This window comes from Patella vulgata, chromosome 2, assembly GCF_932274485.2.
Source record: "Patella vulgata chromosome 2, xgPatVulg1.2, whole genome shotgun sequence".
In the NCBI taxonomy this organism is placed as follows: domain Eukaryota; kingdom Metazoa; phylum Mollusca; class Gastropoda; family Patellidae; genus Patella; species Patella vulgata.
Window position 1 is genome coordinate 5,041,382 of NC_065880.2, and position 15,877 is coordinate 5,057,258.

Genomic DNA, 15,877 nt, shown 5'->3' on the forward strand with positions numbered 1-15,877 from the left:
AGTCATTCGGTTGAGATAAAAAAAAAATCGAGGTACCGCGTACACACTGGAATGCACGAAACAATTCCTTGACAGTTGGAATTTGAAATAAGAATAAGCGGTAGTGCCGACAACATTTCCATCATAGTATACTGTATGGTGCATGCCCGTCTTCATTTTTCCAGTTGGTGCAGAAAAGTAGGACGTTAACCCTTGTCGGTTCATGTGGGGTCTCCGTGAACCCCGTGCACATGTTTTATAGTGTTTTGTAATAACTACTAGGCACTGTTCTCTGAAATTTAGTGACTTTGTCTCCTATACATTTTACACGTAGCAAAGAGATCGGTATTCATATGCTTCCCACATGCAGACTTATGTTACATGCGAATCAGGTCCAACGCTTGAAGGGAACAAGGGGTCCAACTTATAACACGCAGTAGAGATTTTGCTAATGTGTTTGCTGCCTGATACCATATTGCACATGTCTGAGTATTCTCTCATTTAGCATCTGCAAGTTACAAATACCAGAAATTAACTGATGAATTCTAAATATTGAATGGTTTTTATATCAAGCATGAATTCCCATTTAACCTCTTTATCACATAGTACACTAAGTAGCAATTTGGTGAGAATTATTAAATCTTTTCCATATGCCACTAAAATGTTTTTGGATAAAAATTTAGTTGTTTTTCAGATGTCAAATATGAATACAAATAAAAACCAAACCACTGCCTTTTAATTCAAATATATCTGTACGTAAAAACTTGAATTATAACTGGGGTCCATATGGACCCATGGGATCACGTGGCTAAGTGGGTAAGACGCTGGCTCGCTAGCCTGGAGGTCGGGTGTTCGATCCCTGCATTTGCCGAGATAGTTCATCCAGATTTTCCGGCGTGTTTTCCCCTTGTCAGTGATGCAGGACGGAGGGCCTGACAAGGACAGCTGTCTAGTCCTTCGGATGAGACGAAAATCCGAGGTCCCGTGTATACATTGGAATGACAAAACGTAAAGAGAACAATAACAACTTCAATGAATCTGAAAATCAAATTTTAAACAGGAAATATTTGACAATTGTAATATCTAAATATTGGAAGACATTAATAACATTTTATTACGTTTCCTTACTAACACACACTTTACAAGCAATGTAACTATACGTTATGCTACTTTATTTGTTTAAAAAAATGTGCAAATTGGAACCATAATATTGTTTGATTTTACGTCATGTCATTCAGGAAAATATCATCTTGTGTATACTTGTAAGAACTGTCCATCTCCGTACAATTGATATTAACAGTATGATTAAACTACATACATACTAGTTACTGGCTAAGTGAGTCAGACGTTGGCTCGCTAGCCTGGGAATCACTGGTGTGGCTTCCCCTTGTCAGTCGGTGCAAAATTTCACTCATAACACACTGTATGGCGTATGTCCGTTTTCATTAGCCCAGTCGAAGCATGAAAGTAGAACGTTAAACCCCATTTCATTTCAAAACCAAATTTATCGAATAAAGGTTCCGCCTTTATCGAGTAATGAGATCAATACTAGAATCAATCATATGCACAATTTGATAAATAAGATGGATGCTTTAGGAATATGAAAAATCACGGTACACGGGAACGTACTGGTGGTACACTAAGTTTGATGATTATATTATATTTAACTAATTTACAATCGGATTACAATACAGATCTATATTTCGATTCGTTTTTTTTATACTTTCGATGACCTACACTACATGAAGATCTGACCGGTTGTAGCGAAAGGTCGAGTCAGAGGTCATACGAACGGCTTTTGACCCTATGACGTCAGACATGTAATTAACCAATCAGCATTGATGTTACTAGTGGATTACGCCTAATGCTCGCAGTAACAGACCGTGTCATTGGCTAATCTCTCACACCATTCAGAACACGTCAATGATAACAACACTTCCTAATGTAGTAAAGACAAGTAAAACGAAATTTTGAACTATAAAAACGAAACGCATTAGGATCTGTGTTTTAATCAGATTGACGAATTTAATAATATATTTTTTTAGTTCTTAGAATGAGAAAGCCTGCTCTTCAGCAAGATAACATTACAAAATTGTTGATGTATGATTACATTATGGTACATTTAACATTATAGACACGTCGAGCAACTTATTGTCATGACAGTTATTGATAACATATTTTTGTTCAAATATGAATCCAATATCAAACTTAAAAAATAGATATATCTATGAGATGTGACTCTTTGAGACTTCAAAATAGCTCATTGGAGAACGCTAGATCGGAGACGGTCCTGCAAATTTTAGCACATATGACGTCATATGCGGATTGTGGGTTAGGTTTAGGGTAAGGGTTAGGCAAAGTATCGATATCTAAACAGATCTAGCACTAACCCTGGACCAATCTACATTTGACGTCATATGTGCAGGACCGTCTCCGATCTAGCGTTCTACTAGCTTAATGACCAATTGGTCTCGGTTATAGATAATACAAGTAGTAAAAACATATATTTGATATCAACGCATTTTAATGTTTATTTGAGTATTTTGCATCTAAAGGCGTTCATTTCTTTAAATGATTGTACAAATCATCATCATCAAGTTTGTCCTTACTCACACCACCAAGGTGGTTATACGTATCATCGACGGTAGAGTTATCTACCTTGAGAGCACCCAGATGATTATAATCATCGTTACTTGCTGGATACCCTTTGTTCATGGGTAAATGATGATAATGAGTGGTGTTTATGGGTTGACCACCCTTTCTTAATTCACCCAGATGGTCATAATCATCTGAAAGTTCTGGGTGGGTATCAGAAGCAGCTACGTTTAATTCGCTGTGTGTAATTGGCGCTGGCTCCGTGTATTTATATTCCACAGTTTGATCGGGAACTCTGTAGTGTACACTGGAATCAGCTGTATTCAGCTCGGGTGTACCTGTTAAGGGAATTTCAGAGTAGGTGTAATTGTTACTGGTTGTATCAAGTCTCGCTGCTATAGAAGTCTTCTTCTTTGACCGCCTGGAATAATTCCATAAACAGAAACACATTATATTAAGGCGACTAGCCAAATACACTCCAAATCGGGTTAGTTTTTAATCTGGGGACTGTGTTAAATATTTGGAGTTGTAGGCTACAGGATGATAACAACATTATGTGAATAATTTTAATGATAATGACCATGTACTAGTAATTTATTGTGGAATTGGTTTGCGAAAGGCAATTGTTTTTGGATTTGTTTTGGTTGGGAGGGATGGGGTATGCTTCGTGAATCCTCCGAAACAAAAGTAGCAAAAGAAATGACCAGCGATGATAGGAGTCAGTGAGGTATGTCAAAGACACAACAATGGATTTTATTAAATACAAAAGAAAACAAGTAAACCTTTTGTAAGTTGTAAATTATCACGTCAAGTTGATTACATATGATATTATTCCCGGTGTTGGGATGGCCTAGTGATCTAGATGGCCGGTCACCTCTGGCTTGCGGTTGTGGTTTCAATCAATGGTGTGAGCGGATGTGGTTTGGAGATAGGGTCGCCTTCTCAACCTCGTTGGTTTACTCCGTGTATTCAGGTTTCCTCCCACAGTAAAGACCCCTGCGCGTGCGCTAAGATAATACAAATGAAAAATAAGATCTGTCTGCGATATCAGCGTCGGTGGAAGCGGACGTTAAACACTAAGAGCAACAATAAATGTGGTTTCCACTTGTCAGTGGTGTAGTCGCTTGAATGGGACGGTAACAGAGGTCATGTGTACGTAAAAGATCCCTTGGCCATTGAATGTAAGAGTACGTCGTAGCGCCAATGTCCGGGCAAAATGTTTCTCATAGCACAGTGTATGGCGTATGCACGTTTTTATTAGCCCAGCATGAGCAGAACAGTAGGACGTTAAACCCCATTTCATTTCACAAATGAAATCCAATTAAAAGATAGACACCGACTTAATTGTGGGTTAAATAGATTGAAAAATAAACCTTTCTTGTGGGTTAAAAAGATATAAAAAAAACTTTCTTGTGTGTCACATATATACATAACTTACATATGTATGTGATATAGATAGAGAAAATAATACTTGTTGAGGTTAGGGAAATATTTAAAAAGGCTCGCTTTAAAGAAATTATATAAACTTACTTGTGCAGGAAATAGATAACTACTATGATGATAACAACCAACAATAAACCAACTATACCGACGATGATATAAATCCACACTGTGAAGAGAGAATATAGACAGGAAATTTAATCGGGGTATTTAATTAGTGACAAGATTTATTTTTAAAAGTAAACAAGACGACCGAGGTTACCTACACGGTTTATTTTTAAATCGTAAAAAGACGACCGAGGTTACCTACAAGATTTATTTTTAAAACGTAACAAGACGACCGAGGTTACCTACAAGATTTATTTTTAAAACGTAAGAAGACGACCGAGGTTACTTACAAGATTTATTTTTAAAACGTAAGAAGACGACCGAGGTTACTTACAAGATTTATTTTTAAAACGCAACAAGACGATCGAGGTTACCTACAAGATTTATTTTTACAAACGTAACAAGACGTTCGAGATTACCTACAAGATTTTTAAAAACGTAATAAGACGACCGAGATTACCGTTACACAAATATACTCAATGACGTTTACACACAGCATGTTAGTCGAGAGGACGTAACAAGACGGCCGAGATTACATTTACACACATATACTCAATGACGTGTACACACAGCACGTCAGTCGAGATGACGTAACGCAAGGCGGTCGAGATTTATACACAGATTATATACAGCGTGTCAGTTTAGACACACCGTTTTAGATGAAATAAGGTATAATATTACTCAATGGCGGTTACACACAACAGTTAGATCTAAATAATCAGGCCAATTCCAGATTTCGCCATGCTTACGAGATGTAAACAGAACCAGCGCTAACTCTGGTCGTAACTCACAATTCTAGGCTGCATGTCGGCTGAGATAAGGTATAACATACTAAATGACTTCTACACCCAACATGTCGTCTGAGATGAGATGACTTTTGCATACAAGACAAGAGCCCGGCTGGAGCTGACGTGTCATTAACCCTCACTTAATTCATTTTTACATACAAGATGTCAGCTGAGGTAGGGTATTAGATGTTCGATGACATTAAACACATGTCAACTAAGATATGGTATTAGATGTTCGATTACATTTACAGGTTATTTGGATCAGCAAGCAACAAAACGGTCGAAAGCCACATACCAATAATAATTAAGACTTTTGGTGAGATTGTGTATGAACTAACACACCCACAAACTCTCTCGGTCACACACACACGCCACGCCACAAGATGCATCGTGAACTGTACCGACTTGTTTTTGCAGTCCAATTTATCTTAAAGATGCAATATGTAATAGCTGGACCTGTCTATTGCAGGTTTTCTGGCATGAAATTTTATGTAAAGGGTTTAGCCCTTTATTCACATAATCAACTCTCTGAATCATTGGATGGTCGAGATGTAAATAGATTTGCAGGGTTGGATCCATAGTGGGTGGGGGAGGCCCCCACCCTCTGATCATCTACATAACATTTTTGTTTTGTAAGAAAGCATTTTTATGAGAACAGTGCCACGGTCGTTTGCTTTACCCTTTATCATCAAATTGTGAGATGGGACGGGCATTCAAAGCGTGAGTTAATGATATAGACACATGTGCTACCACAATTAATGCTGTGCATCAATAATATTGAATCACAATGTGATCCTTTTAATTGACGTCAAGCGGGATGTTGGATTTCTCCCTTTAAAAAGCTCCGTGTGTATGTATGCCTACGTAATTTGGAGATGATGATGGCATCATGAACTGCCAACGGTCAAATTTCCTGGCGGACCCCCTCCATCAACAATTCCTTGACCCCCCCCCCACCCTGATTTTGAACACCTACAAAACGGCCAACTCTTTATCTAAATTTTACATAATGCATTTTTAAGTTATTGTTGTGAATAACTTACCGGGAGGTTGCATTTTTAAGTTATTGTTGTGAATAACTTACCGGGAGGTTGCTCATCGGGGGGTTGCTCATTGGGAGATTGCTTATCGGGAGAACTCTTCTCGGTATTAGCACCATTCTGATCACCGACACGGCTCGGCAATTTTTCACAATTTATGTATACATCGACACCTGCAATATGGAGGACTGGTTACAACAATGATCAGCGATTTCATTATTTTGTGCACATCGTTTATTGATTGCTATAATTATCTTATTTCACATTGATCTATTTTTAGTAAAACAAATTTCTCAGTGAATCAAACTAGGTAAGGGGAACTGTTGCCCTGCAATCATTTGAAAAGAAATGAGATGGGGTTTAATGTCCTACTCTGAATGGGTTAGTGAAGACGTGCATACGCCATACACTGTGCTATGAGGGAAATTTCGCCCGGACAGCGGCACTATGGCCTACTCTTATATCGAATTCCAACTGCTAAGGAATCTTTTACGTGCACGCCAATGTGTACACGGGACCACGGGTTTTTGTCCCATCCGAACCACTAGACCGCTGTCCTTGTACGTCAGGCCCTCCGTCCTGCACCACTGACAAGGGGAACCCACGCCGGAAAATCAAGATGAACTTTCTCAGTCAATGGAGGGATCGAGCCATCGTCTTACACACTTAACCACCGTGACGCACAGTTTGCTAAAGACAAACAGAGAGAGAGAGAGAGAGAGAGAGAGAGAGAGAGAGAGAGGGGGGTTAACGTCCACTCGACACAAACTAAGTCATTTAGGTCTACTTTTATTTCATTATTTCACTTGCGCGTAGGGGTCTTGAGCAGTGGGAGGTAACCGGAGGATCCGGAGAAAACCCACGAGGTTGGACAGGCAATCCTACTCCTTGTCACATACAGTTGACACAATGTGAGGCCTTATGATACAGCGCGCGCGTGCTAATCATTCGCGCCCCCCCACCCACCCAGTGACAAACAGATACAACTTATTGACTTTAAAACATATTCATAATTGTAAATAAAATTTAATGCGCTTTCTTGTGCTCCAATTGTAAATGAAATTTGATGAGCTTTCTTGAGCTCCAATTGCTTCTGATGTGATTAATTTCGGGCGATCTTTACAAAATATGATGTCCGGACACTCCCCCTTCTCGCACATACATGTTTTCTCTTACAGGCATGGATATAATATTGGACGATCACACAAGGGGATAATTGAAGACGTTAGGATATATTTGGTGTTCTTTTGTATATCCAGTGTGATCATACTACACAATGTCCTACTGGACCTGGTAGATAATATACAGTACCTTCAAAACTAATCCAGATGATATCAGATTTATCCAAATCTCTAATAGTAACTGTGATAGGAGTGCCATGTTTACCAAGTTCTTTGTAGAACTTATATGTCTCATCGTAAGCCACCACAGTCTCTGTCGAATTGACAATGGTCAGTTTCCGTTCACTGTTCGATGGTGCTTGTAGGCTAAGTTGTTGAATTTTTATTTTGACGTCACTGTTTGATGTCACCCTACAAACAACATCTGCCAAATTACTATGAGCCATGTTGTACAGTATACTGGATTTATTACCTTCTACTAGGTCCATCTGTATATCAGAATCTGAAATAAAATTACAAATCTATACCGAATTGCAAAGAAAACCTTTTCACTTTTATAAATTGATGATTGCAAATATCATTTTGTACAATGTACATCACATCAAGGCGGTAACCTATGTAAATAAATGTTTCAAGATCGCGTAAATGCACCACCGATGCATTCCTTCCAACCACAAACAAGTGTATTCGACAGAATTGGTGAAGATGAGGAAATAGTTTTTAATATTGCAAACATACGGTATAAAACGTGGCTTTTAAAATAGGGCTTTGGGTATCACAGAGAGAGAGAGAGAGAGAGAGAGAGAGAGAGAGAGAAAGGGGAGTAATTGGGTTTAACGTCCACTCGACACAAACTCGGTCGTTTCGGAGAAAACCCACGAGGTTGGAGAGGCTATCCAACTCCTTGTTACGTACAACCGGGGAATCGAAACCACGCCAGTTGACTCAATGACACACCGTATGATACAGATCGCACACACTAACCATTCAGCCATCCACCCCCTTTGGGTATCAGAGCTTTGGCTTTGGGTATCGGAGCTTTGTATATCAGAGCCATTCGAATGAACGCACAAGCAACAATTCATTGATTATACGCCTGTTATCTGGTAACATAATGTTATTCACAGCATATTGCATATTATATGCCAATTTTCATTGGCACGGTTGGTGCTGAAAAGTAGATCGTTTAACCCACATTCACTCCATGCAAAATCCGCTTAATTTAAGTACCCGTAATTGTGATATCAAATCAAACAAGGTAACAGTGAGGATGATATTTCCCGCCGAAATCCCAAAATAAATAGATGAAAACTATTAAATAATTGCACATTTTTTTTCAAAAATATCGAGCAATCAAACTATACACTAAGTTTCATTAGTCAAGGTAGTGATGTTATGAAACTGTACACCAAGTTTCATAACTATCACTTAATTAGAACTAAAGTCATCGTGTCCCAAAGCATCAAGCAATCAAATTGCTTATCTCTGCTTACCCTAAGTAGAAAATGCTCATCTTCGAACGTCATCAAGGTATTGACCGAATCAACACCCTCACCAAGTTTGAACATTCTAGCTCAATAAGAATGAGAATTATTGTGTCCCAAAACGGGTGGCGGACAGACAGACAGACGGGCGAACCCATTTTAATAGTCCCCTGCTTTCCTCGAAAGGCGGGGACAAAACATGGGTGTTCAAAGCACTTACCAGCAATACATTCATATTCAATCTTTGTGAATGATGACCAGCCTCTCCCACATTCCTCAGCTGTTATTCGTTCGATGTCTATTTGACATTTATCATAGAGCTGACAGTGGTCATATGCCAAATTCAACTTATCGTCTTCATAGCTTGTTAAACAGTCCCCTGATTCATAATTACAACATGTCGCATCACACTGCGTCGGACTATTACACGATTTATTTTTAAATCCATATCGTATTTCTGTTAAAGCTATATGATAATCTGGTCCACATTTAATCTCTGCTTTTGGACATTTTGTGGAATAACACTGGTAGTGAACAAGACCTCCTACAAAACAGAATTACATTTGTTACGATCTCAGTTTTCTTTAATTTGTAATTGATTACTCACTGCCTAGTTTAGATATTAATTGTTTACAAAATAGATTTAAATTTACTTATTCTACTTTTACTTTATTGCTGGAAGGATATGACGTCGTCAATCTTCTTGGTTTTAAAGCCAAATCAGTATATTTTTTTTTAATCAAATTGTCAATAACATATAACTGAATTTAATTTTGATATTTATTCTACTTTTGCTTTTATTGGGGGGGGGGGGGGGGGATATGACGGCATCAATGTTCTTGTCTTTAAAGCCAAATCAGAATCAATTTGTTTTAAATTCGTCCAATTATCAATAATATTTAACTGAATTAAATTGTAATATTCACCCAGCTTACATTTTTACTGAATTTAATTTTTATATTTAAAAATATAGACACATTTATTAAATCTATATTTCATTCACGGACATATTAAACATATATTATGCAAGAAATGAAATGAAATGGGGTTTAACGTCCTACTGTTCTGCTCCTAAACTTGGCTAATGAAGACGGAAATACGCCATACAGTATGCTATGAGGGAAGTTTTCCCTTATATCGAATTTCAACTGCCAAGGGATCTTTTACGTGCACGCCAATATTATACAAGCTAAATCTGGCTATTGCAGGCCTTTTCTTTAGGCATGAAATATTATCTAAATTATTAATCAGACATTATTTAACTTATCCAGACAATAATCAACTATCGATGTCATCGTTAGTCTGCGATATTTACCGGATTAGGCATGAAATGTTATCTAAATTATTAATCAGACATTATTTAACTTATCCAGACAATAATCAACTATCGATGTCATCGTTAGTCTGCGATATTTACCGGATTAGGATCCGATTTGCTGCTCACCTTTCATTCATGATTAAATCATGAAATGGATAATCGTGACTATGTTTTTATAGTACCGACTTTAGTAATGATGATCGAGGCTAGGCCGAAAATTCAATCGCCAAATTCTCGGTTCAGAGTGAGTCAATTTGACTGAAATTTTCATCAAATACCCTTTACATTATCATTTTTTTTAAACTGCTAGCTCATAATGTATCTTTAAGTATGAAGATTTCATATACAAAACACATCACTGAAATTTAATAAAATGTAATTTGACTGAAATTTTCATCAAATACCCTTTACATTATCAATTTTTTAAACTGCTAGCTCATAATGTATCTTTAAGTATGAAGATTTCATATACAAAAACACAGCACTGAAATTTAATAAAATGCAATTTTGAATTACCAGTCAGTGTGATACAAATGCATATTACAGTTGTTAATGCGTGATACTGTCTGACCATCTCCCTGCAAATAGAATCAGAAAGAAACTATACTTTAACTCGTTTTAGACGAGTCTAGGATGCCCGAAATTGAACAACATACGGATGGGGCGAAAATCGAGTGTGTCTGTTGGCTTGCACGAAAAGGAGGCAGCAAAATGTCCAGGCAAAATGTCCCCCATACCACACGCTGTATTTCGTATGCCCGTCTTCATTATCTCTGTTAGTGTAGAAAATTAAAATGTTAAACATTTCATGTCAAGTGCAATAAATTTTAATTCATGACACCACCCACACATACAAATGATTATGTCACATTAACTATATAGTGTAATATAGATATCTTAAGATAAAGCGAACGTCATAACTTATCACATTGACAAGTTCAATTGAATGCGACCAATTCATTCATATGTCTAAACTTCACGCCGCTATTTTAAACCCCCCCAGTAAACATGTCACATTATAGTTATTTTTAGAACATGTTTGCAGATGAGTAAATACGAACACCATAACCTACCTAATGTTATTGTATTGACAATTTAAACTCAATACGACCCTTTCATTCATATATCCAACCTTCTAGAGACGGCAGTGTATTCACGCCCACCCGGCCCCACAACTGTAAAAATGAAATTAAATGAAATGGGGTTTATTGTCCCACTGTTCATCTCTGACTGGGCTAATGAAGACGGGACATTTTGCTTGGGCAGCGGCACTTTGGCTTACTCTTATATCGAATTACAACTGTCAAAGGATCTATATACTTGCACGCCAATGTGTACACGGGGCCTCGGTTTTTATATCATCCGAAGGACTAAACAGTTGTCCTTGTCAGGCTCTCTGTCCTGCACAACTAACAAGGGGAAACCACGTCGGAAATTCCAGATGAACTTTTTCGGCCAATTCAGGGATCGAACACGCGACCTTCAGGCTAGCGAGTAAATTAACTATAGTAAATCATAGTTATTTTAAGAACACGTGAATATAATTGTCATAACTTACCTAATGTTATTATATTGATAATTTCATCTCAATACGTTCCAATTATTCATATACCCACCTGTTAGAATGTATTAAACGTTGTCCTCTATTCAACTGACTTGTAATTTATATCTATATGGGACAGCTATGAGTATGCAATGTTTAGCTGGTTATATTTGTGTGTAATATGAATATATCATCTAATTAAGTGACCCCTCGCCTATTCTATCCGTTTTGTAATTATACTTCCTGGTGTACAAATACACACTATACACGTTAACTACGCGTGATATACTCTATCGAATTTAAATAGGTCGAGTAAAATAAAATATTATATAGAGCTTATCCACTGTGGAATGAGAGCCACCGTGACTCAGTGAGTAAGGCGAGGGCTTGATAACTACGGGTCATGAATTCGTATATCTAAATTGAAAATGAAAATGAAATGTAATGGGCTTTAACGTCCTACTGTTCTGATCAGACTGGGCTGATGAAGACGGGCAATCTCCATGCAGTGTGCTGTGACGTAAATTTTTCCCGGGCAACGACACTATGGTCCAGTCTCATATTGAATTCCAACTGCCAAGGGATCTTTTACGTGCATGCCAATGTATACACGTGACCTCGGTTTTTCGTCCTATCCCAAGGACCAGACAGATGACCTTGTCAGGTAATCAGTCCCGCTGCACCACTGACAAGGGAGGGGGGACCATGTCGGAAAATCACGATGCAGTTCTCGGATCTACAATAAATACCCTAATTACAATTTCCATTTAGAGCTTGTCCCATTACTAAAACGCTCCACTGTGGCTCGGCAAGGCACTGGATCACTGCCCAAGATTCTTGATATTTGTTCCTCAGAAAACCCCGATAGAACTCTTGTCCATATAGAGCTTGTACCATGACCCATGTACGTCACTGTGGCTCAGCGATGAAGGTTGTAGCTCACTCAAAAGGAATTCAAGGGTTCTTGGATTTATGATAAATATGTTGATGTCCGAAAATAGTTTCGTAAAAGTGGTTTTACTTATATGGCATTGAGAAATGACAGTTCAAGATAATGACCAGTTCATTGTATCCATTACTATAAGAATCATGACTTCTAAACCGGCACACAAACTATTATATAATATGCTTATTGTTTGTTATTATTCATTTTTTGGGAGTTTTTGAGCTCAACGGTTATTTTGAATATTACTCAAAATTAATAGCATTCATTTAATTGGGGGAGCCAAAGTGCCTCAGTGAAGAGCTGACCTGGAGGTCTCGGGTTCTGGCGCGGTTTCCCCTTGTATGTGGTGCAGAACGGAAGGCCTGATAAAGAGAGTTGTATAGTCGATCGGATAGGATGGAAACTCGATATCTTGTGTACACATTGGCATGCCAATTGTACATGGATCTGAACCACACTAACCTTTTTCTCCGTTATTGTTCAGCATTTTTTTCTAATAACAATCTGCTCAAGATATGATGAATACTGATTTAAAATTAAAAAGATACGTTTTGACAAAGCATAATAGCATGTTTTTGAATCAGTAATAACTAGTATTAACAGCTGAGTTATGTTATGCCCACGTGAACGCAAATAAAAGAAAAAGCAATAAAAAAGCCATAGGCGACATAAATTTGAAAACATGTAAAGGTAAACTTACTAAGAAACACAAATTCCTCACCTGATAATTTGGATGTTTGTACATTTATCTTTTAAAATTGTTCGCTTAGTAATAAAAACGCCTCAGCCTGACAAATGTATTATAAGTGTACTTAATTCTTCTTTCTGCATAAATAACAGTTATTCAAACTGTTTTAAATGGTCTTTGACTGCTTGGGGTTTTTTTGTTGTTGTTTTTTTCTTTCATGAAATTTTATTTAACCTCAACAGACACAGTCAGAGCAAAACATTACGATGTTAAAGGGTGCATGGCTCTATCTATTTGAACCTCCAATTAGACAAAAATGGTTCTAATATGTGCTTTTAGAACCATTTTTCATATATAAAGTGATTTATTTTCAATTTTTGAAACAAATATTGTAATTTCTTATCAATTATGTCGTGTGGAATACGTGAACAGTTCAAATGGAACGGCAATCGTTTACGCCGGCTTACGCCTCATCGTTTTTATGCTATGTATTTCTTTGTTAATTACAATATTGAACCCGTAACCATGGAGTACACAACTCGTGTACTAATTATACAACGTTAATTGTGTCTTGTACAGGGGGTGTAGTCGTTCGGATGGGACAAAAAGAGGTTCCGTGTACGTGGGTGTGCACATAAAAGAAAAGTGACAATTGGAATTTGATGTAAGAGTAGGCCGTAGCCCCCGTAGCCCACCACTACATGGCGTATATGTCCGTCTTCATTAGCGCAGTCGGTGCAGACGAGTAGAACGTTATTCACCATTTTATTTATTTCTAGTTCTTATTACAAGATCCATAGGGTACGGGTTCGATCCCTGCATTGGCCAAGAAAGTTCATCCAGATTTTCAGGCGTGGTTTCCCCTTGTCAGTGATGCAGGACGGAGGGCCTGACAAGGACATCTGTCTAGTCGTTCGGATGGGACGAGAAACCGAGGTTCCGTATACACATTGGCGTGAATGTAAAAGATCCCTTGGCAGTTGGAATTCGATATAAGAGTAGGCCGTAGCGCCGCTGCCCAAGCAAAATATCCCTCATAGCACACTCACATGGCGTATGACCGTCTTCATTAGCCCAGGTTAGGAGTAGAACAGTACGACGTTAAATCCCATTTCATTTCATTTCATAGGGTACGGATATAACAAGTAGTAGATATAATCTTATTTACTCACTTGATATCCGAATAAGCCGTATCTCATATAAGTATATCCAAGTAGTTTCCGCCCTGCAACACTGATAAGGGGTAGCTACGCCGGTACAGAACCTCGATGATCATTTTCGGCCAACAACGGTATCAAACACGGGACATGTTGAAAATGGAATGAAATGGAATGGAATGGGGTTTAACGACCCACTGCCCTGCTCCTATTGGGCTAACTAATGTACACGGAATTTTAAAGTTGGTGATTTTCATAATAATATAGCCTGTGGTATGTGGCCTCTTTCGCGGGTTCTTATTGAATTTTCAAAAAAGTAATTGTTGGATATTCAAGACCTATAATTAAAAAGTTGTGCTTGTTAGAAGGACATTAAGGTATATACAGTGCAGTGACAATTGTAGAATACGTATGTAATAGTTTTATATGTTGCATGTGTTTATGTTTCAAGTTAAAGTGATGGACACTAAATTGATGAATTCGTTACTTCTTGGGACTCTTTCATAGGGCTGGGTGTACTGGGTTTTATACACGATCTTGACATTTGATAGTTTCATATCCAGGTGGCCCGGTGCATTGTTCATGAATAGCAAAACGTTTCTTTTATTTATCTTCAGTTTTCGATTAAAATCATGTCATCCGTGCTTTTTATTGGGTCTCCACTTAACCGACCTACAAGAAATCAAATTTCTGAAGCACCTTTTCAAATTCTCCCAACATGTTGACACAAAGCATAACAGTAAGTCTGTATTTTGATCTTTTGACACCAGAACAAGTTTCACCACGAACAGAGAGCGTTTTATCGGGGAGGCCGCGATAATTCACTCGTGTCTCATCCATGCTGTAGATATCCTGGGTCTGGTAACCAATGACACTGTCAGGTACCCTATCGGTCCATTATTTCACAACGTTCGTCATCTACGCTACCACTTTCACCGCATATCTTTAAAAATGAAATGTGCCTTTCTCTAAATCCATTTGATGCTTTAAAATCAGATTCAGGAATGTTTAGTTCTCTGGCGAATGGCGAAGCTTTTTCGCGAAGCATAGATCAGAACATTGGCACCTTTTCCACCCACACGCTGAAACCACGACCACATCAGAGTGTTTAATTCTTCCATCGGCGAGCAAACACGGAGACGTTTCCTGTCGCTGTCTCTTTTTTTCTTTCGTATCCAACAAGAATGTCTGCCTTTCTTTTGAAAATAGTCTGTACATGGTCCTTACCAGTTCCAAATTCTTCGGTCAATTGTCTTTGGCTTCTAGGGTCACTCTTTTTCATAAGTTCTACTTTTGATTTTACGGTTAATTCTACACGAGTACGCTTACTACGGGGTTTTTCCATTATGCAGGTAAAGGTTGAATTAGACATAATACTCTTGACAAAATTTAATCGTATACGCAGATGAAGGTCGAATACGAAATGATAAACTTGACAAAATGTACTCTTATAAATAGTAAATAAATGATTAGTTAAGAGTTTAAATCTCTTAATCATTATAGATGCATGGATGGTCTGGCTTTGCATATTCTATTTGTAGAATATTGGACGAAATGGAGATTGACTCTTGCATATCCTATGGGATTATATGGTACAAATATAATTGCCATAACGTCGTCGAAGGTAATATTATCAACATGATTTTAGAATATTATATCTGTAATAATGA

The 15,877-nt window shown here is 37.9% G+C and overlaps 1 protein-coding gene across 3 annotated transcripts; it reads right to left on the minus strand.

The window, feature by feature from the left end:
• Positions 1-1,012: 1,012 nt before the first annotated feature.
• Positions 1,013-11,629, minus strand: LOC126810250 (uncharacterized). Of its 3 annotated transcripts, none has more exons than XM_050535264.1 (7): positions 11,490-11,629; positions 10,390-10,451; positions 8,776-9,099; positions 7,262-7,573; positions 5,995-6,123; positions 4,105-4,183; positions 1,013-2,995 (listed from the first exon to the last, which is right to left on the minus strand). In XM_050535264.1, the coding sequence occupies exons 2-7, from the start codon at positions 10,445-10,447 to the stop codon at positions 2,539-2,541; spliced, it is 1,359 nt and encodes a 452-aa protein (XP_050391221.1). In that variant the 5' UTR covers positions 10,448-10,451; positions 11,490-11,629; the 3' UTR covers positions 1,013-2,538. The 3 variants fall into 3 exon arrangements, with proteins under 3 accessions (XP_050391221.1, XP_050391220.1, XP_050391218.1); XM_050535263.2 differs by having other exon boundaries at positions 11,432-11,614; XM_050535261.2 differs by lacking the exon at positions 11,490-11,629 and adding an exon at positions 10,947-11,321.
• Between the last annotated feature and the right edge of the window lie 4,248 nt (positions 11,630-15,877).